Raw genomic sequence first — 27,069 nt, forward strand, 5'->3', positions numbered from 1 at the left:
TGAGTTCTGTTTAATTTTATTCAATATAATAATGTTCTGTTTTGCTCTCTGGCTCTTCTGGGCCTCCAGATACTGTGGATGGGTTGAATGCATCTTGCTTGTGGTGAGATAGGTTGGTGAAATGGCAGGTTTGTAGTAGAAGCGGAGGACAGAATGGGGCAGAGGAGCATGGTGACTACCTCTACTCCTAGCCCCCTTACATCTGTGTGTGTCTGTTATATTAGTGTGCACACTCATATGCAGGGCAGCATGCATATACATGTATATATATGAATACACAGGGTTGACATTAGGTATCTTCCTTGACCATTCTTCACATTTGTTTCTTGAGACAGGGTCTCTTACCACTGAAACCAAAACTCAATTGATTCAGCCAGGCTGACACCACCCTCCCTGTGCTGAAGTTACAATTGTTTACCACTATGTCTGGCTATTTACATGGGTACCAGGAATGGAGCTCAAGTCCTTTTGCATTCATGGCAAACATTTTACCGACTGAGCTATTTCCCCAGCACTTGGTATATGACACTGTATGACACAGCCCTGCTTGTATTTCCTTATACAGAAATGGAGGTGATCATCCTTACCTCATGGGTTACTCTGATGTAACAAGCATGTTCCACACACTGACAGATTACTGGTGGATTAATAAACACAGCATGATACATAGTTCAATCACTTAAAGTGGACCTAGTTCATACAGTCTCAACCTTTCCTCCACCCTGTGTAATCAGGGGCTCAGCAAGCATTTTCCCTATCATATACCAGTGTCTTTCTCTGTGGGTCACCCACAACACCATCCAGGAATAACTTCAGCCAGTTCGGTGCTTTCATTGTCACACAGCTCTCTGACTATTCCCATCCTAAACTATCTCAGTGTGATTTACTGGAGAACATTGAATGATATCTCTGAGAAATATGCCAGGCCAGGGAGAGAGAGGGTAGAGAAAGACTCTCCTTGATGCGCTCTGCTCCCCCTGTGGCTGCTTTCCCCTTTCAGCCTTAGGCCTGCCCTGATCTGGGGAGTCTGACAGCCAGGCATTGGCTCTGGACCCTGGTCATCCCTTCCTCTGCTCCAGATGGGCACCACAGCACAGTGGGAAGCAGCATGGCCAGTCTCCAGATGGTTGTGCCCTGGCCTCTTGTCAGAATTGGATGCCATCAGCTGCTCTTTGTGTGAGACAGGTCACCCATTCCTCCTGACTGTGAACTCTACGGCAGCTTTTTAATCTTACAAGTAAAGCCAGAATAAAGTACAAGTTGCTTCGTGGGAGGCTTTCTATTGACACCGCTGTCTTAATGATTCAGCCATATCCCCATCCCTCTAGGGCCATCTTCTTGCTGGGCCTTCTATGACCAAGGACAACTGTGTTGCATATAGAAGAGGGTCAGGCTACAAAGTTGCTTTGTCCACAGACATCTAGTTAGAGCCAGAGCGGGATAGGAGCTAAAGAGATCCATACCCCACTGCTTGGGAGGTCCCATGAGTGACATAATCCAGAGATCCATTAGCCCTAGTTTCCTACTGGTCATCTCTACATGAAATATTTAACTTCTCGAAGCCTCAGTTTTCTTGCTTAGAATGTGTTCAACTTAAATGTTTCCCCAAAAAAAGTTAGTGTGAAAAATTCGGAGTCCAATGCAACAGTACTGAGAAGGGGGCTATGGAAGATGAATGGATCATAAAGACTCTGACCTCATGAGTGGGTGAATCTGTGCATTGATAGATGATTGGCCATGGATGGGATGGACCAGTTGTCCTAAGAGTAAGTCTGTTATAAAAGCTATTTAAGTCATTGTCTATGACTCTTTCCCATGTGATGCTCTTGAGCACACTTCTATGAATACCCAGTCTTTACAAATCACCCAATCTTTGGTGTTTAGTTGTAGTAACAGTCTGAGAAGGACAGTGGCCTATAAGCCCTGTCTCTTTTTACACAGGTCCCGAGCTATGCATAGCATTTATAAGCACTATCTTGGTTAATGTCAGCACATCAAGTCATCAGGGTGTATGCAGTCATTTCTAGATGTGACTAAGGTGGTCCGAATGATGACCAAGGCACAATTTACCCTGTAACCTCCATTCTCCCTGTAGGACCCACATTCATTTTTCTCATGGATACAACAAAAACATAAGCCAGAGGCGAGTCACCGACAAATCCCAGTGCAGTGGCAGACAGAGAAGCTCTAGAGAATGGGACCCTCCTTCCTGAGGATGGTTCAGGAAACCCTTCTCTACCCAATTCTTAGACATCTGTATGGCCAGTTTTCTGAGGAACTGCCAGACTGATTTCCAGAGTGGTTGTACCAGCTTGCAAGCCCACCAGCAGTGGAGGAGTGTTCCTTTTTCTCCACATCCTCACCAATACCTGCTGTCTCCTGAGTTTTTAATCTTAGCCATTCTGACTGGTGTGAGGTAAAATCTCAGGGTTGTTTTGATTTGCAGTTCCCTTCTGGAGGACCCTGTTATACCACTCCAGGGCATATACCCAGAGGATTCCCCGGCATGCAGTAAGGACACATGCTGGAGCTCAGCAAGCATTTATGTTCATAGCAGCCTTATAATAGCCAGAAGCTGGAAAGAACCCAGATGTCCCTCAGTGGAGAAATGGATACAGAAAATGTGGTATATTTACACAATGGAATACTACTCAGCAATAAAAAAACAATGAATTCATGAAATTCTTAGGCAAATGGTTGGAACTGGAAAATATCATCCTAAGTGAAGTAACCCAATCACAAAGGAACACACATGGAATTCAGTCACTGATAAGTGGATATTAGCTCAGAAGCTTTGAATACCCAAGACACAAGTCACAAATCAAATGATTCCCAAGAAGAGGGCCCTGGTCCTGGAAAGGCTTGATGCAGCAATGTAGGGGATTACCAGGACAGAGAAGTGGGAGGGGGTTGATTGGGGAATGGGGGGGAGAGAAGAGGGTTTATGGGACTTATGGGGAGGGGGGAACCGGAAAAGGGGAAATCATTTGGAATGTAAACAAAGAATATAGAAAATTTTTAAAAAAGAGAGAGAGATTAATGAATCGTGGGGAAAAAAAGGCATCTGTATGGTACACTGAGAAAGACTTCCTCCTGGCAGCAACACTGAGGGCAGCGGGTAATATCCTTTCTGTCCCTGCTCAGATGAGTTTGCAAATGAGCTTGAACTGACCTTGCACACCCCTTGGTCCTGGCCACAGCAGCTCCTCAGAGCCCTGGTCTAACCAGACAGCAATCACTATAGTCCACTTTGTGTGGGGATCCAGGAAGGTAAAAGGCTCCAGATTTAGCAGACCAGTCCTGAACTAGCAGCTTGTCACTCACAAGCTATGAGGCCAAGCAAGCAAACTCCTTACCCACTGGTCACCCAGACAGCAGAAACTGGATAAATGGTTATGTCTAACCCATAACAGTTGGACAAAGCCAGTTATATCATGAACAGTGCTTAGCAGGCTTCTGAGGTGCTCCAGGGAAGGGGCCTTACTATGATATTATCTGTCCTTGGGGGTGGTTGTGCTATAGTGCATATATATAGTCTGGGCAGGTTCTCTTGCACCAAGTCAAGAGCTCTGCTGATATGCTGGCCCAAGGGTGGTACTTAATAAACCCCACCCAAATGCTTTGTGGCAGACAGAGCCAGGAGGGTTATGTTACTCTCAGAGAGGAAGAACCAGAGGCTTTGAGGTCGGTACAAATGTGACCAGGCCTGCAGCTGGTAGAGGACAGACAGGGACTCAAGAGTGGGAATCTGGCTGCTCAGCCTGGTCTTGTCACATCTCCTTCCATGTGCCATAGAGGAACTGGATCTCCGGCTTTATAGTGCTATAATGGTGATAGAAACCTCCCACTGCTCAGGCAGTGCTAAGCACTGTTCATGAATTAACTGCCTTTGCCCAGCTGTTATAGGGTAGACATTCTATTTATCCTGCTTCTGCTGCTTGAGTAGCCAGTGGGTCAGGAGCTTGCTCAGCCTCATAGCTTGTGAGTGGCAAGCTGCCAGCTCAACCCTGGTCTGCTAAATCTGAGGCCGTCTACCTTCCTGGATCCTCACACAAAATGGACTCTTGAAACTGACTGGTGTCTGATCAGGCCAGGGCTCTGAGAAGCTGATGTGGCCAGATATCTGAAGTGTCCCTATTTCTGATCTGGAAAAAGATGTTGTTCATCAATGGTGGCCTGTCTTCCAGGGCTTTCTCTGCACTCCATAGGGAACGCCTGGGCCACTGAGAAGAAGCTGGCCTATAAATGTACATTGTGAAGCTTGCCTGCTGCCAGGAAGCATCAGAGTTACTTATAATGAGGGCCGGGTTGTCAGGGCTGTGCCCCTGTCTTTCATCTTCTCCTTCTGAAGTCCCTTCAGAGTCTGGGGCAGTGTGGCTCAGGGCCTTCATTAGCCCTGCACTGTCTGAAACCTTCACAAAGGCAATAAAGCAGCATCGCTTCCTTCATGTTTATAGCAACTCAGACAGCTCTTCTTGGCTACAGTGGTCCTCAAAATAATATCCCCAGACTTAGCTTCTCAACGTTATGTGGCTGAAAGAACACTTTCTGCTGACCTTGCATAGTCAGGCAGTGACAACTGCTTCTTTGGCAGCATGCCATCACTCTGTCTATCTTGAACAGGAAGGTGAGGAGGGTTCTGAAGTCTGGGAGATGGTTGAACTTGATTCTGTCTCTCCTACAATGATCCGCCCCCATACCTACAGAGTATGCCACATTCTATGGGAACAATCTCGGAGAGCCGTGAGTAACCTCTGGATATAGTGTCAATAGGTACTCTGTCCCCTTTGTGTGCTATTTCAGCTAATGTCATCCCCATGGGGTTCACATTTTCAATAAAATTGCAAAGTGGATTCCCAGATACAGGCTGGAGTTGGAGACCACTGCCTTCAGCCCAGCTATATGTTAGAGTCACCTGGGGAGATAAATAAACCAAAGGCACAAAGGTGGTCCAGTTGTTCAGAATTGGGTTTGGTCAGTAGTGGGCACCGATACTTAGTCATTTTGTACCCCATTTAACTCAAAGATCAAGCTGTGTTGAGAGCCTGTGTCCAGCTCTAACTTAGAAATAGTATCTGTCTGTGTTCTGCTTACACAGGTGTAGGTGTGTGTGTGTGTGTGTGTGTGTGTGTGTGTGTGTTCTCCTGTATGTATGTGTCTTCTGACTGGGCCTTGGGCTTACTCTACTTTTAGGATGGTTCCCTTCACTGTGTCGTCATCTGGATGTCACATTAGCATAGTGACATCTGCTGTGTCCAAAGGCTCTTGGAGCTAGGAGACAAGCCTTGGTCATATTGCCTCTTCATATGAAAGGGCAGTGAAGGAGCAGGTTTGGCAGCTACAGCCAGAAGCCATTATGAAAGAAGGTTTACTCCTGGGGTGCTGAGTGGTACAAGCTGGGTTTATGGTTAGGTTACTACAGGACTGGAACCCCTGACTATTGATATGGGTGTCTGCATGTCAGTAAGACCCAGCAGTTCCCTCTCTCCATCCTTGGCCCACATAGCATACCTGACTGGCAGAAACTTGGAATGCCTATATCCTGCTTCCTGGATCCTCTAGGAAGATGCTGTTCTATAAACATATTGCCTGTATCCAGAGATAATAAATGTTTCCCATGCTTTATAGTCAAAATTACATGTGGCTGTTAAGCAAGGTTTGGACACCCAGATGGTAAAACAGTTCCCACCCTGAATCTTCTAGAAATCTCCTGTAAAGCTTGACTACCAGTCAAGTCTTCCAAAGCTGGACCTTCCATGGGTCTGTGAAAGTCTTTATGGTGAATCCCCCATGGACCTGTGGAAGTCTTCATGGTGGACCTCCCATAGATCTGGGAATGTTCTAATAAATGATGATCCCTAATCTCTCTCAAGTTACCTTTTGCACTGGAATGAGCACAGTGCACCTCACCTATGATCCCACCAGAACACAGGAGGATGAGACAGAAGAATTCTACATTTGAGGGCTAAATTCTGGGCTACATTGTTATCCAAGAAAAAAATCACTCCCCTAGATATATTTATTGCATGTGTGGCAGATCTTCTTTCTCTAATGGGGTGCGATGTCAGCATCAGTTAGAGGCCATGTGCTCTTTGAATAGCATCATTCAAAATGGCCATTGCTAGTGTTTACAGTGGTGACAGTCATTTGCTAAATTTCAAGAAATATAAAAGGACAGAGATTTTTAATATTTTTCTGATTTAGATTGGTAGTTTTCAAAACGCAGTCACTGCCTATCAATGTGGCATGAAATTAGTTTACCAGTGTACAACCAGCATTCTTCTTTCTTGGTAGACTACTTCAGAACAAATTAGAAGGTCTCAGATCTAGCCATATATAGTCCATCCAACATTCTTGTTGCTATAACAAAATACCTGGCAAAAGCAACTTAAGGGAGGATGGGCTTGTTCTGTGTTTGTTAGCTTATCACTACTGTAATAAAATACTGGAGAGAATCAAGTTACAAAGAGAGAAGGTTTGTTCTCTTTCACAGAGTTGGAGAACTCAATCCTAGAATTGTTACTTCAAGCCTGTGAGTAGCCACATAGTTATGGCAGAGCAGATCCACTCTTCTTGTGGCAAGGAAGGATGAGTGGCGGGGCTGGAGTCCCACAGGTCCCACCAAAGACAAATCCTCAGAGACTTAAGACTTTCCCCTAAGGCTTCACCATCTGAATGTCCTCATCACCATTTGGTGAACACACTGAGGGTCAAGCCTTGAGCCCATAGGCCTTTGGAGGAGATTTAAGATCTGGACTATTATGGTGGCCCTTGGCTGCATATTTAATGGACTAGACAGTGGAAAGGCCATACTCCCCCCCCCCACTCCCTCTGCGCGCACACACACACACACACACCCAACACATACACCTAACTCCATAGCTTCCATGCTCAGTCAGGGGGAATACAGTGGACCCCACCCTGGGGTGCTGGGCTGCCAATGCCACCAGCATTCCTGAGTTCCCATTAACTCCTGATTTTGCAGAGATGGGGCCTAGAATCAGGAGCAGACCTTTCAAAGACTGCTCACCCCAGGGCACTGGCAGGTTGTGGATTCACTCTATCTACTTAGGAAGGATAGAGAGCTACCTAGGATTCTAAATCACCCTGTGGCAGAGGCTGTGGGGAAGATCAGATGGTAAGTAGCCATCCAAAGAAGCTCCCCACTTCTTCCTGTTCTACCCTCAGTTCTCAGCACAGCACTTGACCAGTAAGTTACAATACTTAACAGCCAAAGTGTGCCCGGGTGGAGTGTGAAAGTTCTATTGCTAAATTACACACTACCTATAGGAACTCCACAGGAAGTAGCTCTTACAGCAATTCCAAATTTCCCATGTTTAAAAACTGAAGCATAGAGAGGTGTAGGGGCTTGTGGCAGGTTACAGAGCTAGTGAGGAGTACAAGACCCATTTCAGGACTCAAGCAGAGTGGCTCAGAGGTCCTGCCCTTCATTTCTGGGCTACCCCAATTCTTTAGAGCTACATCTTTCTGGTTCTTTTAGGGAAATGGGTCCCATACTATTTATAATCCTAAAAGTATAGATCTTATTTTGGTCTAGCTAAGGGTACACAGAAAAAGCACCTCAAGCCACTGGGTCTTAGCCAGTGTGCCAAGTTCTACCACTGTCTGAGCCACTACCCAGGTGAAGAACAAGAAACCTGAGTTCATGTCTCCATCCCAAAGAGCAGACCCCATCCTTGAAGCATGGTCTGCAGAGGAGCATGAGGTCTGCAGGTTCTCTAAGCAGAGTCCTTACCTTTAGATCTGAGTCTAGGAGACTTGGACCTCACAGATAGGCAGTTTGCCCTCTGATGGTTTAGTATGTACAGGGGTGGAGGGATGCATTATTGTATACTCTGAGAATATATTGGGAGGGCTGGGGAGCTGGCTCAGCTGGGAAGACTCTTACTCTGCAAGCATGGAGACTGTTACTTGAGCCCCATAACCTATGTTTAAAGGTTGAACATGGTAGTGTGCTTGTCTCCGTCACTGGAGAGGGTCGCTGGGGCTTGCTGGCCAGCCTAGCCTACTTGGTGAGTTCCAAGCCAGTGAGGAACTGTGTCTAAAAACACACAGTAAGGAGTGACACCTAAGGGAGAAGCCTGATCTCCATATGTATGCATGCAAGCACACAACAGCCGCACTTCTTCTGCAAATGTATACACCAGGGGGGGGGGTGGTTGTGGGGAGCAGAACACACGTGTAGAGCAGAGACTTCATTATGGAGGAAAGTGTGGAGTGTGGATAATCCTGGGACTCAGTGCAGGAGCCTTGTCTGACTTTGTGCACAAGGTATCAACACAGATGTTCTTCAAAGCCTGCAGCTGACAGACACAGATAAGCACGGGCCCCAGTCACTGTATCCCAGACAGGCACAGATCCTTTGTCCAGTCCTTTGCTGAGCCTGTCTGGCTGTAGACTGTGTCTGCTTCCTTCCCCAGCCTCTGGCACCCAGTCATCATGACCAGGTTAGGAAATTGAGAATTTGCTAGGGGAAAAGGACTCACCACCCCAACCCCCCATACACACTTCAAAAATCACAGGCGTGACAGGTTTTGCACACGTTTCACGGAGAACACATTGCGTTACTAACACAGCATCGAGACACCATACAGGTTCCACATCTTTCATGTGATAATTTTTTTTTTACTGTCATGCTTGAGAAATGGATTTTGTTTGAAAATGGCCTATATCCTTTGATGGCTGCTTTGACGTGGCTTCAAAGCCTGTCACTGACAAATCTCCTTTTCCTTGCTGCAATACAGCCGTGTCTGCTGGGCTGAGAGATTTATGACTAAGAAATGCCATGAAGAGATGTCCAGTGGCCAACAGCTGCTGAGACCCATGGCCAGCTCATCCCTGAACTGACCTGGCTCAGCACCCAGTCACCTGTAAGTGAGCCCAGATTCACAAGTCCGTGACTGAGACTAAACTACACTAGAACGTTCAGATGTTTCTGTTTGGTCAGACTGCATCCCCAAATATTTCTGATCAAGCTGAATTTCTGTGACACAAAGAGTGTTCTTATCTGTTCCTTGCAGTAGCTGGCATTTGGGGACCAGCAAGGAATGGGACATCCAGCAGTTTGGTAAGTTTTCACAGTCCTGGTTTACACTAGTTCCTAGCTCCATGGCTGGAGTCAAGCCATTTACCTCTCTAGGCATGGGGAACGGAGCTAGAGGTCCAAATGAGCTAGAGCCGGTGACATGTTAGGGGATAAAGGATCCTCATGATTACCTTGTGTTTATGATGTGAAAACAGAGACTTCAAGAAGGGAATGGCCTGCCAGCCTTGCCCAGCATGGGCTGAGAGTCAGGGCAAGAGAGCAGCCCATGGTTCCCACTAACATCCTGTACCTGTTCCATGTCTCCACATGGTTTCATAGTGAGACCCTGGACCCTCGGCCTCAGCATCACCTGTAATACAGAGAATACAGGTTCTCCTACCCACATAGCCCTCCTGAACAGGAGGCTCTGGGGCTGGGTATCAAGGGGTGCAGCTTTCTTCTTTGCAGCATGTCCTAGCATTTCAGACAGAATTGTGCTGCAAAGGGTCTGACCTGGGGCCTATACCTTCATCCATAGATGGATCTGTCTCTGAATGCCCATCAGGAGAAGTGTGAACCTCAAAGGCCAGCAGGATGTGTCCAACAAATCCATCCCAGGGAATTGATGCATGGACACTAGGTGCTTTATGTGGGCACGTGAGGCGTATATTTAGGAGTCTGGGTGTTCAGCTCCTGGCTGTCATCTCTCAAGGAAGGAGAGTGATGGTGTGTGCTTCAGAGTTCATTATATCTCCCTGGCAGAATTCTAGGAGTAAAGGCTGGTTTTAAAGAAGTAAGTAATGGCACTCATAAATCCTAGTTCCTAAGATACATGTATTTGCCACTCCTTAAAATGAGACTTTTTTTTGCATGTACTTTTTATAGGCTTAGAGGGTAAAACTCGGGCCTTTTCACAGCAGCTTTATTGTGAATAATTTCTGGTTCACTCTGATTTCATGTCTGTGAGTATGCATGTGCACCAAGGGTTGGTTGCCCCTACCTGTACCTGACATCTTGGCTGTGAATTTAGCCACACCTGTACCCAGAATCCCTCAGAATCCCCAGAATCCTAGGGTTGGGAGACTCAGACAGGAGTCTGTACAGGCTCCATATGCTAGAAAAGGCCGTTTTCCCACCCCTGGAAAGGGCTTGCCATCCAATAGCTGCCTGGCATACCAGCCCTGCCTTTTTCCAAGAACCATGACTAAGGCCTGGTAACCCTCTGACATCTAGCCCACCTGATTAGGCTGTACCTCATGTCCTTATGGTTCCTTTCCAAGATACAAGGCCAGATTTCTCTACCTCCCCCTGCCTGCAGACAGCACCCCTGCCCAACTTCTAGCCAAGTGCACTGGGCCGTCACTGTAGACATAGGGTGGCTGAAGCAGTGGACTCATCTAGAGTTCATTACCTCATTGCTCTCCTGGGACAAGTCTTCTAATCTCCTTTCTATGGTTGAGGGAGGTGGGGGCCAAGCAGCTGAGCTCTGACTGTGTCAGTTGAATAATGGCCACCCAGAAATCTCCCTAAAATGTATGAATATCCCTGCCTCCATGAAAAGAAGTCAGGCTGTAGATGAAAGTGCAGTGCTTAATCCAGGTGACCTTAAACTTGGAAGCAACCTGAGCAGACCACATTCCTGAGTCACTGTAAGATTCTGATGGAGTGGAGATGCAGAAAGCAGAGGAGGCCAGTGTGCTATGCCGAGGAAGGCTGCTGCTGTGAAGAAGGAGTACAGGCCACAGGCTTAGGACCTAGAGAGTCTGGAAAAGGCAAGAAATAGATTCTCTCAGAAACCCTAGGGGGAACAAGTCTGTCTACACCTTGATCATAGTTCAGTGAGACCACATCCCATTCCCAGAATTCTAGGATAATAAGCATGAGATCTTATAGCTACAAGTTTCAGAACCTTGCTTCATTTGGGACCAGAACAAGGTTAAGACTTGGCCCTGGAGTCTGAGTGTTAGGAGAAGGGAGATGAGACTGCATCCCAGGCTGTTGGGGTATCGAACAGGGATGCTGCACAGTGGACACTGACTAGAAAAGGCCATTTTCTCACCAAGGACACAGTGGACACTAATGTTACTTCTCCTTGGGTGGCCCATGAAGTTCAACCTCATGAGTGGTGCTACAAAGAACTATAAACCCAGTCTGGATTTCCCTGGAAAGGCCCAGCAGCAAGGTTCTTAGGGAAAATTTGTCAGTTGTTGCTGGCAGGAAGACAACACATAGGACTTCCCTGAAAACTGCTGAGCTAACTGTTTGCTTCTGGACATTCAATTAGCCCTTCGCTTTTAAATTCCAAATCAGGCCAGCACAGAGGCATCTTAGGAACTGCTGAAGACATTTTCTAAAATAAATCATTGAATTGGGCATTAAGCAGGATGCAATTGTGGTATGTAGATTATATCTCAAGAGAGTTGTAAAGAAAACCTGCTTTAAGATTTATACCCAAGAAGTCCAGTGTCACCTTTGCCTTTATTTGTTGCTGAGCATTCACCTATAGGGGTGGGGATCGTGTTAATGTGTCTGTGTGAGCATATGTCACATATGTGCTCATAGAAGAGGGCTTCAGCTCTCCTGGAGCTGGAGATAGAGACATTTGTGAGACACTCAATATAGATGCTGGGAACCGAACTTTGGCCTTCTGAAAAATCAACATAAACAACAGGCTCAGGAGTACAGAGAGAAAGGTCTCAAGAGTTGTCTAGGAGAAGAAAGAGGAGACAGGACCATGAGTCCTCCAGCTGAGCTTCAGATGCAAGGACTCAGTGTCTGGGGAGTATGTACTCAGAATTTTGGCTACCTGTTGCTCCTGGGTCTGGATCTTCAAAGGCCACAACTCTAAACAGGATCTGAAAATGAATAGAAACAGCAGTGAATTTGGCCCCTGGGTAAAGTTGGGCCACTCCTCACTAACTCTCAAAGCCATAGTAGTGTCTGCTCTGCTTGTGAGAGAGACACTAATCAATACTTGAGCAAACCCACAAGGAATGAGAGCATGCAGTCCAGCCTGGGTGGCAACTGGTGTGCCCTTGGTGGTGTCAGTCACATCCCACGTGGTAGCTTTGTCTGCCTCTTCAGCTGCAGTGTCCAACCCCAAACCTGACCTTCAACATCAGTTATGCATTGTGACTCCTGTGCCAGCCTCCAAGCAGCAGAGATGGGTATTGAGTTCTGCTTTAGAGGAAGTTTGGGGTACAAGCTCTTTTGCAACCTCTCCAGAAAGCAGCCTCTGAATTTCGTCTTGCAGCTATGGCAAGAGCAGGAAAACGTCTTGGCGTCCCACCCTGAGGGTGTCCAAGGCTGCAGTCTTGGAGAAGAGGTACAGGCGGAAGAGGTCAGGGTTGGCAGATCTTCAAGGTATGCATCGCACCACTCAGAGATCCAATCTTGTCACTCTGTCCTGAGCCAGGGACTCACTGCAAAGCCAGCTTCAAAAGGCTCAGCAGGGCATCCACCTGTGTTCTTGGTGCTTGTCAGATTATCCTAGGCTCAAAGCTTCGCAAGCCTCCCTTCCCCACGTCTCTCTTGCCTCATAGAATCAGTGTGAATGTGATCAGGATGGGCCTGCGAGGCTCCACTCTTGTTTGTGGGTGGCAGGCTCTGTGGGTGTAGCTCTGAGATAGTATTATAGCATTTCCTGGATGCTGCGTTATAACCTCTGGAACTTTCTGGAAAACAGGACATATACAAGAGGATGGGACATTAGCATGGATGTACTGCTGAGCTAAGAAAGTACTCCATAAACACGCCAAACTGTTTACAGAGGCCTGTGTATGAAGGGACTGAAGGAGCAGAATGATGCTCAAAATGTGCTTGCTATTGTGTGTCTAGAATCCCACCATTTGGAAGGCTGAGGCATGAGGATCTGGAGTGTGAGGTTGCCCAGGACTGCCTGGTAAAACCCTGTCTCAAGAAGCAAGCAGACAATGTACACGCTTGCCAAGATCCTGCCGAGCTACAGGCACTAACCATACTACAGAGGGGGCTGGCTTGGCATAGAGTAGGACCCAGGGGCTCCCAGCTAGACCAGGCATATCTCCAGATCTCTACTTGGCCAAGAAATCTGAAGGCTTCTGAGAAAGAGCCCAAAGCAGTGGCTAGAGGAAGGACATCCAGAGGGAATCTGGGCATCAACTCTTTACCCTGTGAAGGTATGCCTACAGCTTACCAATTGGTCCACATAAGCACAGGTCCGCTGAGTATCTGCCTAAGTGGGTCCTGGTGCAAAACATGCAGATGGGGCTGTGGTCAAGAGGGAGTAAGTGAGCTCTGCTTCAAGCTCTTTAGTGTCCAATGTGGCATCTCACTATCGGCTTTCCAGTTGCATATAGCACAGCATCTGTCCCAGGCCCTCAAGCTTAGCACCATACTTTGTCTTCTCCTTGGCTCTTGCTGTGCCCTCACCCTGAAGGGGTCTTGTGGGTTTCGCTTGCTCTTTGTGCTCTAACCCAAGTACTTTAACATCTTGGAAAGCATTCCCATCCCCCACTTCCCCTCCAGGGACCTGATGGCATGTTGTGTGCTCTCAGTCAGAGCACTGATCACATTTTCCATGTTACCCTTTCACTAAGTCCCACAAGTACAGAGAATATGTCTGTCTCATCTTTGTATTTCATTATTCAACAACCAGCCTCACACAGAATAAAGCTGTTTCAATATGTGTTGTGGGTTGAGGAGATGGCTCAGGGGATAAGAATGCTTGTTGTGCAAACATGAAGACCTGAGTTCAGACCCCCAGAACCCATAAAAGAAACGCATACGATCATGCATACTAATGACCTCAGCACTGTGAGAGACAAGGGTGGGACTGCTGGGGCTTGCCAACCAGAGAGAACCAGCTCAAAGGGGCTGGGCAGACAGAAAGCAGGACACCCAAAGTCTTCCCATGGCCTCCACATACATTCATATTCACATACACACACATGGATTCATATTTTAAACACATATATACATTAAATTAAAAACAATGCCCTATTTTTAACTCATGAAAAGGTTCAGGAGCTTTAGTATGCGGGCCTCAGAGAATGCAGAATTCCAGTGTCAGAGGGAAGCAGTCACCGGTGGCTCCTCTGGGTGGTCCTAGCCAAGATGAGTTGCTGGATGCTGAGGCCCAGCATCAGAGGGAAGCAGTCCCTGGGGGCACCTGTGGGTGACACTAGCCAAGATGGAGCTGGTAGATGCTGACTCAAAAGGACATTCTGGAGATATAAGCAGGGATGACAGGTCCCTAGGTCCCTGGAAATGTCAAACATGAGCCCCAGGTCATTTTCAGTTCCCATTAATGCTCAGAATGCTGTGCACAGACAGATTGATAGCACCTTCACTGGGTGACTAGTGGCCCCCGGGGAGTCCTCCTCCAGGAGCTGTTGAGGGCTCTGTAGCAAGCACCTTGGGGACTGAGGGGACTCAGAAGAGACAGATGCCACATTGAAGAGCCAGGGCTGGGAAGGAAAGGGGTGTCTAGCTTGCCTTGGTGACTCTAGCTTGATGGGACATTCCCCAAAGATAACTTGGCTCAGTTTCCTGTAGTCACTGGATCTGCCCACCATGTTGTCCTCTGTGCTTACCTCTGGCAGGAGGAATTTTTAGAAGTCATTACTGTGCTGCCTTTGCTTCTGAACTCTTTTGGGTGAGGAAAGAAGGGGGGAGGAGCAGAAGAGATGGGGAGAGAGGAGGAAAAGATGGAAGAGGAGAAGAGTGTAGAGGTGGAAGGAGGAAGGGACAGAAGAGAAAGAAGAGACACAGCCTCCTTCTGTCCTGTTTCCATGTTTCCATGGCAACAACTCTATAAAGTGTCCTGTGCTGGGTGTCTGGGAGAAACCGTTAGATGATTCTCAGGCACGAGAGACCTTCCAAGGCACCCTAGGATGTGGGGGTGATTGTGTAGCAGTGACCAAATTCCATGGAACCACCTGAGAAGTGTCTGTTACCTGCATACAGGTACATAGTCACTGGTTTGGTGAACTAGATAGAAACTGACCACACACAAGCCCCTTCATGGCCTTCCCTGCTCCACGCTACTACCTGCCAACAAGCTCCACTTCCCTTTTGCCCCAGAAAGATTCTGGGAGTTCCTAGTAGGCAAGCAGTGGTCTTCTGACTCCTCCAAGGATTTTCTGCTTCCTCCCTGTTCACTCATTTGGCAGACTGAACACATGTGGACATAAAGAAAATCATACACACACACACACACACATGTACACACACACAGACACACACATGCACACACACATGTGCATGTACATGCATGCACACATGCACGCACGCATGCACACGCACATGCACATACACTAGAAGTCATAAAGAAAAATGAAATCATGACACATTTAAGAAAGTGGATGGAACTAGAGGTTAAGGGAAATAAGCCAAACTCAGAAAGACAGATGTGGAATGTTTCTCTCAAATGCTGGATCTGGACCTACATTTCTATGTGGGGTACATGTACAGGACATGAAAGGGGCCATGGGGAAGGAGGAAGTGATCTTGAGAGGGCAGAGGGTACTGGAATCATGTGTCACAAAAGACCAGTGGATTGTTGGGGGAGGTAGGGATCCAGCAAGAGGTGAGGGGGGATTATGGAGGAGGGCAGTGGGGGCAGGGATAGATAATAAAGTAGACTGATACACACACATATAGATATGTATGCATAAAATGTCATCATGTAGCACACTCTATTGTATGCTAACTTAATATCTAATATAAAGAATGAAAGAGATATTGCTTCCCTAGGTTCCTTAGCTCCGTGTGTGTGTGTGTGTGTGTGTGTGTGTGTGTATGCGCACGCGTATGGTGAGGCACATGGGTGCATGTATGTGCAGGTTTGCCTGCATATGTGTGGTGAACAGAAGACAATGTTGGGTGTTGCTCCTCAGGTACTAGCTACCTTGTATTTTTGAAACAGTCCCTCAGTAGGCTGGAATTGCTTAGGCAGTCTAGATTACCAGGGCAGTGAGCACCAAGGGTCTGCCTGCCTCTGCTTCTCCAGCACTGGGATTACAAGCACATACCACCATCCTTGGCTCCTTTTAGAAACCAGGATCAAATCCAAGCTCTCATACTTGCAGAACAAGCCCTTCATCAACTAAACCACTACCCCCTCGTCCAGGCCCTACCTTGTCTTTAAGAGCATGCTGGTTTCACGGTGCCTATGATTTGTACCCATACCAAGTGACAAGGTAGGGACACACAGTGCTGTAACCTCTGTCTTCAATCTGTTTGTAATACATTATTATGCAACACAGACCTAATTGTGAATCATAATTTTTTCATTAACTGATCTCATTTTACTTGGTAATATCCATTTTGGCATTTGAGAGCAATAAAACTCCATTTCTTTTAAATATTATATGATTCAGTTGGCTCACTGATTTAGATTTTACTGCCCCCCCCCCATTTGAGTGAATAAGTCATCCATCTTTACAAAGATAATGAAGACCTTCAAGATCACGCAAGCAGGCTTCGAGGGGAGAATGCTCAGGTGCATCCCTTTGTGGAATAGAACCTGGTGTAATTGGATGCACTTCCATGTCCTGAAACCCCTTAGAAGCATGTGCATTGGTCATACTGTGGTCCTCAGTGGATCCTAACCTTCTTGATGGATCTGTGTTTTCTTTTGTGTTTCTTAAAAAAGCATGCTAGCAAACAAACAAAACCTGGTAATGAGATGACTCACCTTGTCCTGTGGATCCCAGTCTGCTGCTACCCACAGGTCATAAAATGCAACTGTGAGAGTAAGAGCAGGCCTCCCAGAATGGAATCATCCCAGCTCTTCCATGGTCTTCCTTGTGACCCCAAATGTGTATCTAGTGCTCTCTCTGTCTCTCTCTGAAGAGGGTCAGTTTAGATAGAGGGTCATGTGGGGCTTGCTTAGGAAAGAGCCCTGGATCATGAGAGTAGTAGGTGTTTTTGGCTAATGTTAATGAGCTATACCTCCAACCTAGTGGGTGGTCAGTGCCCCCCCAAGGCGAGGCTACTCAGGCCCACTCTCTGGGAGTCTAGTGGGCAGCTGAGAACCCCTCTGGCTGTGCTTCTCTCTTACTCTCGCTCTTGCTCCAGCTCACTTTTTTCGGGTCTGCTTTCTGAAGCCCAGGCTCCCTAAGTTCCTTTCACTCTGTGACAACTGGGGAACACTTCTAACCACGCCACTTTCCCACCTCCGAAGCCCTCTGGTGTGTTCTGAGATCCTCAGAGCCTGATGCTGCCCTCTGTGGCCAGGCAAACTCCCTCCTTCCAGATCAACTCTTAGTAGACTTAGTGACTCAAGAGGAGTTGTCCTTCTGGAGCACTAAGCACCCTGACCAGGAAGACCCGAGGACCCTGGCTTTGTCTCCAGTCAGTGACTTTAAGGATGTTATGTACTTACTAGCTACATACAGACAGCTGAGAGCACCTACTAGGTGCCCTATAGCTGCCTCTCCTGGTCCTTAAGTCTGTGTCCTCAGGTCTCTTTCTAGCCCAAGGCTCCACCTCATATATTCATGACATAGAGGGCAGCATGTCCAATGGGCTGGATATCTCTGCATTACATTAAGTGGTTTTCCTGACTATCTACCACAGGACACCTTTTACATCTTGGCCTGTCAGTGGTGCTAGGTCTGTGGCTCAGTATCAAAGAGGGATTGAAAGAACCCCTCTTGCTTCATCCCTCTTCCTTCCCATTGAGAGTTCACTGGGAGACACACTCACCTAAGTGTCTCATGCATTATTGTATGTGGTCCTCACAGGTCTCAGATCTCCGTGATCTCTGTTTGGAAGAAGGGTGGCATTGTTTTAGGGAGGCTGGTGTTTACTGTGACCTCAAAGCTGGTGTATGGTGGAATCGAGTCTGAATCTCTAACCATACAAATCTGAAAAAGTTAGTATTCCAGGTAGGAAAGCTTGTGGGATGCTGGAAAACCCCGAGCAGCCTTTGAACCTGGAGCAGGCTGCCTTCCCGAGTCCACCAGGAGTCTGGGAAGAAGTTCCAAGATATATGGCAGATGGCTGTTACCTGTGTCTGAATGCCCCATCTGGGTGGGCAGAGAGAGCTAGGGTCTGGATGTAGACTGGAGCAGTACTGTAGTGGCTGAGGTGCAGGAGCACAGGCTGGGGAAGACGCAGAGGCCCACTTAGACCAGGCCAGCATCCTTGGCAGAGACAGACTGGAAGAGGCCGCAGTTCTGTGCTGGAGCCATGGCATGTCAGGCTCACAACCTTCAACTTCTTGGCAGACTCGGCTGGGTACATTCTATATCCCTGAATGCGATGCTTATTGGGCGGATGACACCATAGATTCACGGGTGAATAAATCTTTGAGAACCATAAAAATTCCACTCTTCTCAGTCATCGGGGAAGGCTTGTGTAAGGAAGGGAAAGGGATTGGTATTGGAGAATACAGGGTTGCACTCTGACACACTGACTCCTTGTCCCTTCTTTCTCCAGAGGCTCCTGCCAAGCCTGAGGAGGCAGAGGCTGAGCCCTTCACGGACTCCTCCCTGTTTGCACACTGGGGTCAGGAGCTCAGCCCCGAAGGCCGGCGCGTGGCCCTGAAGCAGTTCCAGTACTACGGCTACAACGCCTACCTCAGTGACCGGCTACCCCTCGACCGGCCCCTGCCAGACCTCAGACCCAGTGGGTGAGCAGTCAGTGGCCAGGCTCTTGTTTATGCAGACTTGGGTCCTCATGGTGCTGGGAACAGAGCAGGAACTGGGCGGGGTCCTCCATTTCCCCTCTGCTGAATAGCTTCCTTCCATTAGCGATTTTGGGATTAATAATCCAAATTATCCCTTGAGGGCATCAGAGACATCTAGCAGCTCCACTAATCTGTCATTTTAAACCAATTAGCTCCAACTTTTTTTCCTTAAATTAGTTTTTTTTTTTTAAATATATCTGTCTTCTAGGGTGAACAAGCCATTACACCGAGCAGAGAGGTCTATCTTGGCTTTTCATTTTGTTACACAAGGATATTTCTTTAAGGTTCAGCCAGAGTCTTTATTATTCATAATTATTAAAACTTGGGCACACACCACAGTTAGGAAATCTCATTAACTTTTGTGAGCCCCCACATCTTCACTCTGCCCTTCCTCCTTCTCGTTTTTAAATGATCCTTAAAGATGCAAACCATAGTGAGTTTCTCTTTGGTATTTTCTGGAAAGATTTTGTAGCTGAGCTTACAAGTTATGGCTTCTTAGAGGGGCTTCTTCTCAATCTATGGGCCGTGACCCCTTTGACAATTAAGTGACCCTTTCACATGGGTCACCTAAGACCATCGGAAGACACAAATATTTACATTATGATTCAAAACAGTAGCAAAATTAGTTATAACATAACAGCAAAAATAATTTTATGATTGGGGGTCACCACAACATGAGGAGCTTTATTAAGGGGTCACAGCATTAGGAAGGTTGAGAAGCTCTGTCTTAGAGAGAAGACTTCAATTCAGCTCCATCAACGTTCACTGAGCACTAACTGAATACTGTATAGTCAAGTATTGTTGTCTCTGGCCTGAGGAGAAGATGGCTGGGTAAAGTCATCTAAGAACTGGGGACCTACAAAGGGGAAGATGTGTGTGTGTGTGTGTGTGTGTGTGTGTGTGTGTGTGTGTGCACTTAAACATGGTTTGTGAAGTGTGCACATATGCATATAACAGAACGTATATATGGGTAAATGGGGAGGTCATAGGCCAACCTTGGGCATCATTCCTTGGATTGTCCCCTCATTGTTTTGAGACAAGGACACAGCCTTGCCTATGGGCTAGGAGGCTAGAGTGACCAGCTAGCAAGCCCCAGGAATCCTCCTGCCTCTGCTACATTGGCTCTGAGGATACATGTGTGCAGTGTTCTGCCTGGCTTCAGTCTATTGAAGCTGGAGATCAAGCATGGATGCTCACATTTATGGCAAACCCCTAATGACCACACCATCTCCTCTGGCCTCAGGGTCTTATCATGCAGTCTTCGGCAATGGAGGGAGAGAACATGGACAAAAAGCCCTCCAGATAGCAAGCTAGACAAAACCACAGCTGTTTCATGGTGACATGCCCTGTAGAGAGGAGAAAGAAGAGAGGCAGGGAGAGAGGGACTCCACTCTGAGCCAAGCAAATCAAGGGGCAAGAAGGAAGCTTGAGGTTCCAGAGATGGATAACTGAACTTTGACCCACATCTGGGTGCCACATCCTGGCTACAGTGCAGCCCCCAGCTATGTTTAGTCTGACTCTGTAAGTGCTGTTCAGAGCTGACCCACAGCCTCTCACCTTCTCCTCAGAGAAACATTGTTCTTGCTGTCCTTTCTGGAGGGATTTGCCAGAGGGAAGAGCTCTAGGGGACCCTGATGGGCAGCATCCTGCAGTTTCTCCAGGACATCATCACAAGGGAAGGCCCATTTCTCTCCACTGCACTGTACAGTTTGTGTACCTCACACATCTTTCATGAAAGGTGAGGACATTTCTCTTGGCAGAGAAGCCAAGACACCAACAGAGGCAGTGAGCACTGGATTTCTCTCCTCAGAGAGGGCTCTGTGTAGCTGCATTTAGCATGGCAGGTTCCTTTTGCACATGAACTGGGATGGCTCTCACTCAGGCCAGACCCATGACCAAGACACACAAGTTATTGGTGGACCAATGAGTGCAAGAAGGGCTTAAGGAGAACAAGGCAGGCACCGATTCCTGGTGCCCTCTGTGTAACATAATCAGAAAGCATCCTTCTAGCAGCTCCGCTCTCTATCAGTCTACACTGGCAAGCATTTGTAGTACACCCTACTCATTTGTAGGTAATTGTTTGGTGATGGGTACATGAGATCTGGACTCCCCCAGCCCCTTACTGGAGGAAGCTTGGTTACTGAGTCTCCACTGCAGAGAGGAGGGAACTGAAGCACAGTGAGGCTGCACGAACTGCCCAGTATCCTTAGGGTCAGAGATGGAGTGGGAAGCAGAGCAATCTGGCAATAGAAATTGACCAGGTAACTGTTGTTCTGTACTGCTGGAAGGTGACAATTATTGACACTGCTGGGGGGCTAGAAGGACAGCCTTCCACAGCACTAAATGTCTGGTGGCCAGTTTTAGAGAGAGCAAGGTCTGCATCTATATTTTGGAAAAACTTAGTGAACAGCAAGCAGCCCATTACCAGTGCTCAGAGTGATAGGTTGGCTACAGAACCTGCCTCCAAAGAGATTTCCTGTGTGATATGTGTTCCTGGTCGTGTCTCTCCCTTGCATTGCCTCTGGCTGGTCCCTAAGGTATAAAAGATATAATCCAACCCTTGTTGTCTGCCTGTGCTCAGAACAAAGTACAATCAAAATGAGAGTCCATTCAATTGGTCCTTGGGTTTCATGAATTTCTGAATTCAATGAACATTTATTGGGCATGGAGTTTCTGCTAGACACTGGGAAAGCTGAAGGCAGGCCACGCTCTGGAGCACTCTGAAGTGGGAGTCCAGACAAGAGCCAGTACAGGGGGGAGTGGATTGCTAGAGAACTTGTTGAGGATTTCCTAGTGCCCTTGGCGAAGAACCATTCTGATGGCTTCTTGGATAGCCCATGGAAGCCTTGCCTTATTCAGCCTCTATGGCAAGAAGGTATCCTGGCAGGTGAGACCTGCAGGGAGAGTCCCTTCACTACCTCTGATGTCTCCCAGAAGGAAAAAAAAGACAAAAACACAAAAAGGGCAGAGGCTTCCTCTACCTCCCCTGCCAAGAGAGACTTTCTCTCCCAGTATCCTCGGAGGAAATCAAACTACATCAGACTTTTGAGGAGCATAGCAGGCCAGCGGGCCACTAAGGGAGACAGCTCCTTACTAAAGCTCCGTGCTCTGACTAAAGAGGCTTGAGGTCTGGCCAATGGCTTCCTTGCTCCCACTCTGGGTTGGAATGAGCTGGTGGCTCAGGAGGGAATACACCTCATTCCTGATTAGCTGGTTCCTCATTGGCATTGACTCACATACCAGATGGGAGGTCTTCAATATGGGCCCCCTCCTGTCTAAACTCTTCATTTTTGCCACAGAACCCCAGAATAAATAGGGGCAAAACCAGAAAAAGACATACCAGAGGCACACATATGTATCAAAGTCATCACCCTATGCACTGGATGTCTGTGTGTTTTATTGGACATGAGTCAAATATCAACATGTCAAAAACTGAAGTCGAGAAGGGATGGGGAATCCTTTGATCCTGGGGAAGAAGACATTAGGGAGATGAGGTTGGGGAAGGTCACTGAAAAAAATAAGGATAGCAGTGTTTGGGAAAGAGAATCATGAAGAGTTGAGGCAGCGGCCACTTGAGGACAGTGGGGGCAGTAGGATTCCTGCCCTTGCCTCCCTGTGCTGCAGAAACAGACTCTCTGCATTTCTTCTTCGCTTACTGTTTGTTATTTCCAAACAGTGGCCATAGAGGAGTCTAAAGGCAAGTGCCTGCCCTAAGGGGTGCTGTGGATATGAGAAAAAGGCTTCCAGCACCAAGCATGCCAGTTGCCATGGCAACCAATCCTCTGGCCTGCCTCCAAGGTAGCTCAGGGCAGAGCCCTGGGCAGTGGCGACTTCCTGCCTCTTGCTGGCAGATCTTCGGACACTTCTGAATCTTTTCTTTCCAGTGCCCTCTACGGGACTATGAACCTCCCTCCCAGGGACTAGGGTACACTGGCTTTTGGATTGACAGTTGTATTAGGTACATGGGTAGGGGCATCAGAAGTTGGTCAGGCTATGTATATGCTCTCTCTACAGCTTGATTCCCATGACACTTTTAAGCAGTTGTTACCATTCCATTCCATGTGGGAGGATTCTAAGCCTTACAAGGCTAAGAAATCTGTGTAGGTTAGAGAAAGACTAGATTGATAAAGTGCATGAGGACCTGAGTCCGATTCCTTCGTAACCGCATCAAAAAGCCTGCTATGCTGGTGTGTGTGTTTGCAATAATAGCATTGGAGGTGGAGACAGGTGGATTCTTGAGACTTTCTGGCAAACAAGCCTAGTCTACTTGGTGAATTCCATGTAGAAGAAGTGAGAGACCCTATGTTATTTTTAACTGGAAACTTGACCCAACTGAGAACTACCTGGGAAGAGAGTTTCACTTGAGGAATTAATTACCTAGAACAAGTTGGTCCATGGGGATTTTGTCTTGATTGTTAATTGATGAAGGAAGACACATCAACTAGCAAGTCCACTGTGGGCCATTCTATTTCTTAGGCATGGTCTATTCCTAAACTATGAGACAGGAGAAAGCAAGATGAAAGCAAACAAACAAGTGCATGATTATTCTTTATTCACTCTTGTCTGGGGGATGTGATGTGAGGAGCTGCTCACATTTCTCCCTTGACCTCCCTGAAATGATGGTCTGTAACTTGGAATCATAAGCTAAGTAAACCCTTTTCCTCCTTCTTGGTTGCTTATCATCAGTATACTTTGTCACAGCAACAGAAATGTAATTACGATAGCTTATCTTACAAAAACAAGATTGATAAGGACTGAGTTCTCCTCTACCCTAATGACCTCTGATCTCCACATGCATGTGTACACATGAGTATCAGTATGCAAATACACACATGCATGCACAAATTCATGTACACTGACACATACATGAGGAACATGCTTAAGTTCTTACAGGTATTCTGTGGCAGAGGTAGTATCTTTATGGGTTCTCAGGACTTCAGGACATGACCCTCATCTCTACTCCTACCCTGCCCAGGAGAGTTACTCTGACTTGGGATCTTAGCTCGGAAGAAGCAGAGGTCTGTGAAACACAGGTGTAGCCAGAAGCAACCATAGGACAAGAGATGAAATAAAGACTCTTTGTAAGGCTTGTGCTGCCCATGTTGGAAATGCTCACAGGACAAATGTTGTTGGAAAGATGACTCTCTAACTGAAGCACTCTGGGAACATGCTTCTGTATCTCCCTAATGTTAAGCTTAGTGTGGACTAAGACTGTAATTACTTGATCTTGAAAAAGCAGTAATCTCAAACCAATATATAATGTGCTACAATAGGGAGGGGACAATGCTCTTAGATCTTATCTGTAGATATAGATTATAAGGGACATAGGTGCCACCGTGGGAGAGACACTGTGCTATGTGACAGGTAGTGCTTCTGCATAGATTATAGATTAGTAGTTAGACTTGTTTCTTTGGACTCCAAAGCCAGCTCTCTTGTCTGAAAGTTGAGTTGAACTCCAGTAAGTTCCAGTAGTCTCTCTGTTTTGGTTTACAGATAGGAATCTGCTCACTCCAAGAGCTCAAGCCAAAGACTGGAATGTATTTGGGGTCTAGAGCACATTCCAGGCATGCAGTTGTTCTTGTTGTCTAGGTTTGTGGTTTATGAATTGACTTATAGGTAGAGGCAGAGAAGAAGCAGTATGGTATTAACTAGGCTACCTAGATGACCATGTGAATAGAGGAACATGGGGTAAAGCAATGTTCTGGCAGCAGATGAGAGCAGGTCTGGATAGGCACACTGGAAAATATCACACTGCATCCCCTAGAAAAGACTTCTTCCTTATCCCTAGAGACTATAAGATCAAAGGTTGAGCCCAAAGCTGGATTTGTCTGGGCAGCAAAGAGGTCTTATTATCCTTAGCAACTGGCCTTCTCTGACATATCTAGGGACCCTGCCTTCCTTTGTAGATCCAGGGATCTTCCTTTTCCCACAGATCTAGTGGTACCCCTTCTGTTCCAGCAAATAAATCTATGACACCTCTTCTACCATCTCCAAAAGATCTAAGTGACTTCCTTCCCATATCCCTGAAGATGCAGAAGATCCACCTTGCCCTGCCCCAGCAGATATAGAGGACATCCATTCTCTTGCCTTACCCAGGTAGATTTCAAGAATCTTCATTCCCTACCCACAACAGATCTAGAGTTTTCCCTACCCTGACATTTCTGCTCTACCTTGCATTCCTCTGCCCTAGTTGCCACAGATCTGTCCTACCCGCCCACAGACCTACCAATCAGAGCCACCTCATATAACTTTTCCACTAGAGCCTGCTGACTTTTGATGTCTGAGCAACTATACATTTAAGACGTATATTCTCCAGATCCCATATTCTCCAGTTTGCTCAGATATTCGGGGAACAATTGAGCTTCCTGCTTCCCTGGTGTTGTTTACACTATAACTGATGGCTCTTTTGTTTATCTCCCCTTATCTGCCTCACAGATCCTTTCCCTACATTGATAAAATCACCAGAAAGGATGTTCATTAAACTTCTGCCTCTGGGAGAAGCTGAGCGTTGATGGTCATGTGTGCTCAGGATATCACTCCAGAATGTAGAATGTAGTTCCACTCCAGAATGCAGTTCCTAGGCTACATTCTGCTTCTGAGCGGTCCTGGACCAATCCTCTCACTATAAAGATGGCTGAAACTCCACGAGTTCAGATGACATTGTATTGTCCTCATGTGGACCAGTCTCTGAATCCCTGTCTATGCTAAGTACCTAACCCTGGCTCCATCATCCTCTTATTGTATGATGGAATTTTGTTGCTGTTGAGCAGGAAGGATTCTGCAAGCTGACTCTATGCTTGTCCTGTCTTGATGGAGTTCCCACCATACAAAACTCATGGCCAGATATGTTCTTCTGCTCATGAATTTGAGTTTTCCTTCAGAAGTCTGTCGCCAGCCACTGTGCTTTCTGAGAATTACCCTGCTGCACATTGAGCCAGGTGCTGTGAATTCCCAATATGCAGTTAAGTCCTGACTTTGGGTAGCTTTGTCTGAGAATGTGTCACAATTACATAGAGATATGCTTTGCAGTAGCATAGAGTGGCATGAAAGCAAGCACAACAACAAATGAAAACAAAAACCTAGGGCATCATGGGACTGGAATGATTTCAACCAGGAAATGGAGTGAGCCTTTCTGTGGGAGGGTATGGGGGTGGTTTCTTTCCAGGTGATGAAGACACATGCATTTATGTTCAGAAGCCAACAAAAGGCTGTGGAGGTGTGGATACCCTGGATAGCTCCAGGAGGCAACCTCTTTGTTCCATTTCTGCTACATCTTTCCCAGTGATTCATCTCCACGTCCGTCCGTGGTTGCTCATTGCCAATGTTCTGCATTCTGCCCTGGACTTCCCTTACAGTGTTCACATTGAGTTCCCACAAGAAAGCCCATAATAAGCTTCTTGGTCCTTCAATATCATCAAATCTGACTAGGCACTCCCATTGTATAGTTAACATTTCCTCCAAATTGAAACCTTCCCTTCTGGATGGAGAGAGAAGCTCTCCCAACTCACCAGAGACCCAGGAAGCTTAGAAACCTGCAAGAGTCACAAGGCTCCTCTCCAAGGTCAGATGAGCAGTGGACAGTTGACAGGGATGGACTTTCTTTGGTAATGCTGCCTAAAAGTTGTCCTCACTCAGGAGGAATGGTCTTTTGGTCACTCAGCTGCTTTTGAGTCATGTAAGTAGCCCCAATAAATTCTTTGGTTCACCAAGATAGACTGGAACAGAATTGTTTCCACTATCTGTTGTTGGTACCTTATGTTGTTTACATTCTCCCGGGAAAAGTCATAAAATAGACCCCAGCAAGATTGCCTTATAGGTCAAAATTAGGTCTAGTGGTCACTATGTGTGGCTTAAGAATCAGCCACTGTCCCCTCCCCCCGACCCCAGTTATAGACCAAATGATAATGTGGAAAGGAGGGCAGAAGACACTGTAACCTTTATACAGATGTCCCTAGCACTGCTTATCTCAAAGGCAGTAATGTAACTGGGAGATAATCTCAATCTTCCATGCCCTGAAATCTTTAACACTGTCCCACACCCTCCAGCCACACATAACATCCCCTCTCTAGTTCTTATGCAGAATTGTCAGCTTAGGAGCAAAGCTTCCCAGCAGACTTTTGTGATACCATGACACAGCACCACTGTCTCCCTGGACATACTTCTAGAGGCATAGGAAGGAAGGTAGACATCATCTTGTGGCAGGTGTCAGCAGAGGAGCCTAGGCTTAATCAAGTCCTGTAGGATTACTTTCCACCTCAACTACATTTCCTTCATCTGCATTGGGGATAAAGACACTGGACTGGGACTGATAGTTGCTGGGAGTAATACAATGGTAGAAAAGAACAAA

At 46.9% G+C, this 27,069-nt stretch overlaps 1 protein-coding gene across 1 annotated transcript in view; it reads left to right on the forward strand.

The window, feature by feature from the left end:
- Positions 1-27,069, forward strand: part of Galnt18 (polypeptide N-acetylgalactosaminyltransferase 18) — a 304,421-nt gene that overhangs the window by 144,141 nt on the left and 133,211 nt on the right. The window contains exon 2 of the mRNA XM_052201130.1: positions 18,473-18,665. Coding sequence (XP_052057090.1) covers positions 18,473-18,665 — 193 coding nt within the window. The remainder of the gene's footprint in view (positions 1-18,472; positions 18,666-27,069) is intronic.

The sequence above is a fragment of the Apodemus sylvaticus genome, chromosome 1, assembly GCF_947179515.1.
Source record: "Apodemus sylvaticus chromosome 1, mApoSyl1.1, whole genome shotgun sequence".
In the NCBI taxonomy this organism is placed as follows: Eukaryota; Metazoa; Chordata; class Mammalia; order Rodentia; family Muridae; genus Apodemus; species Apodemus sylvaticus.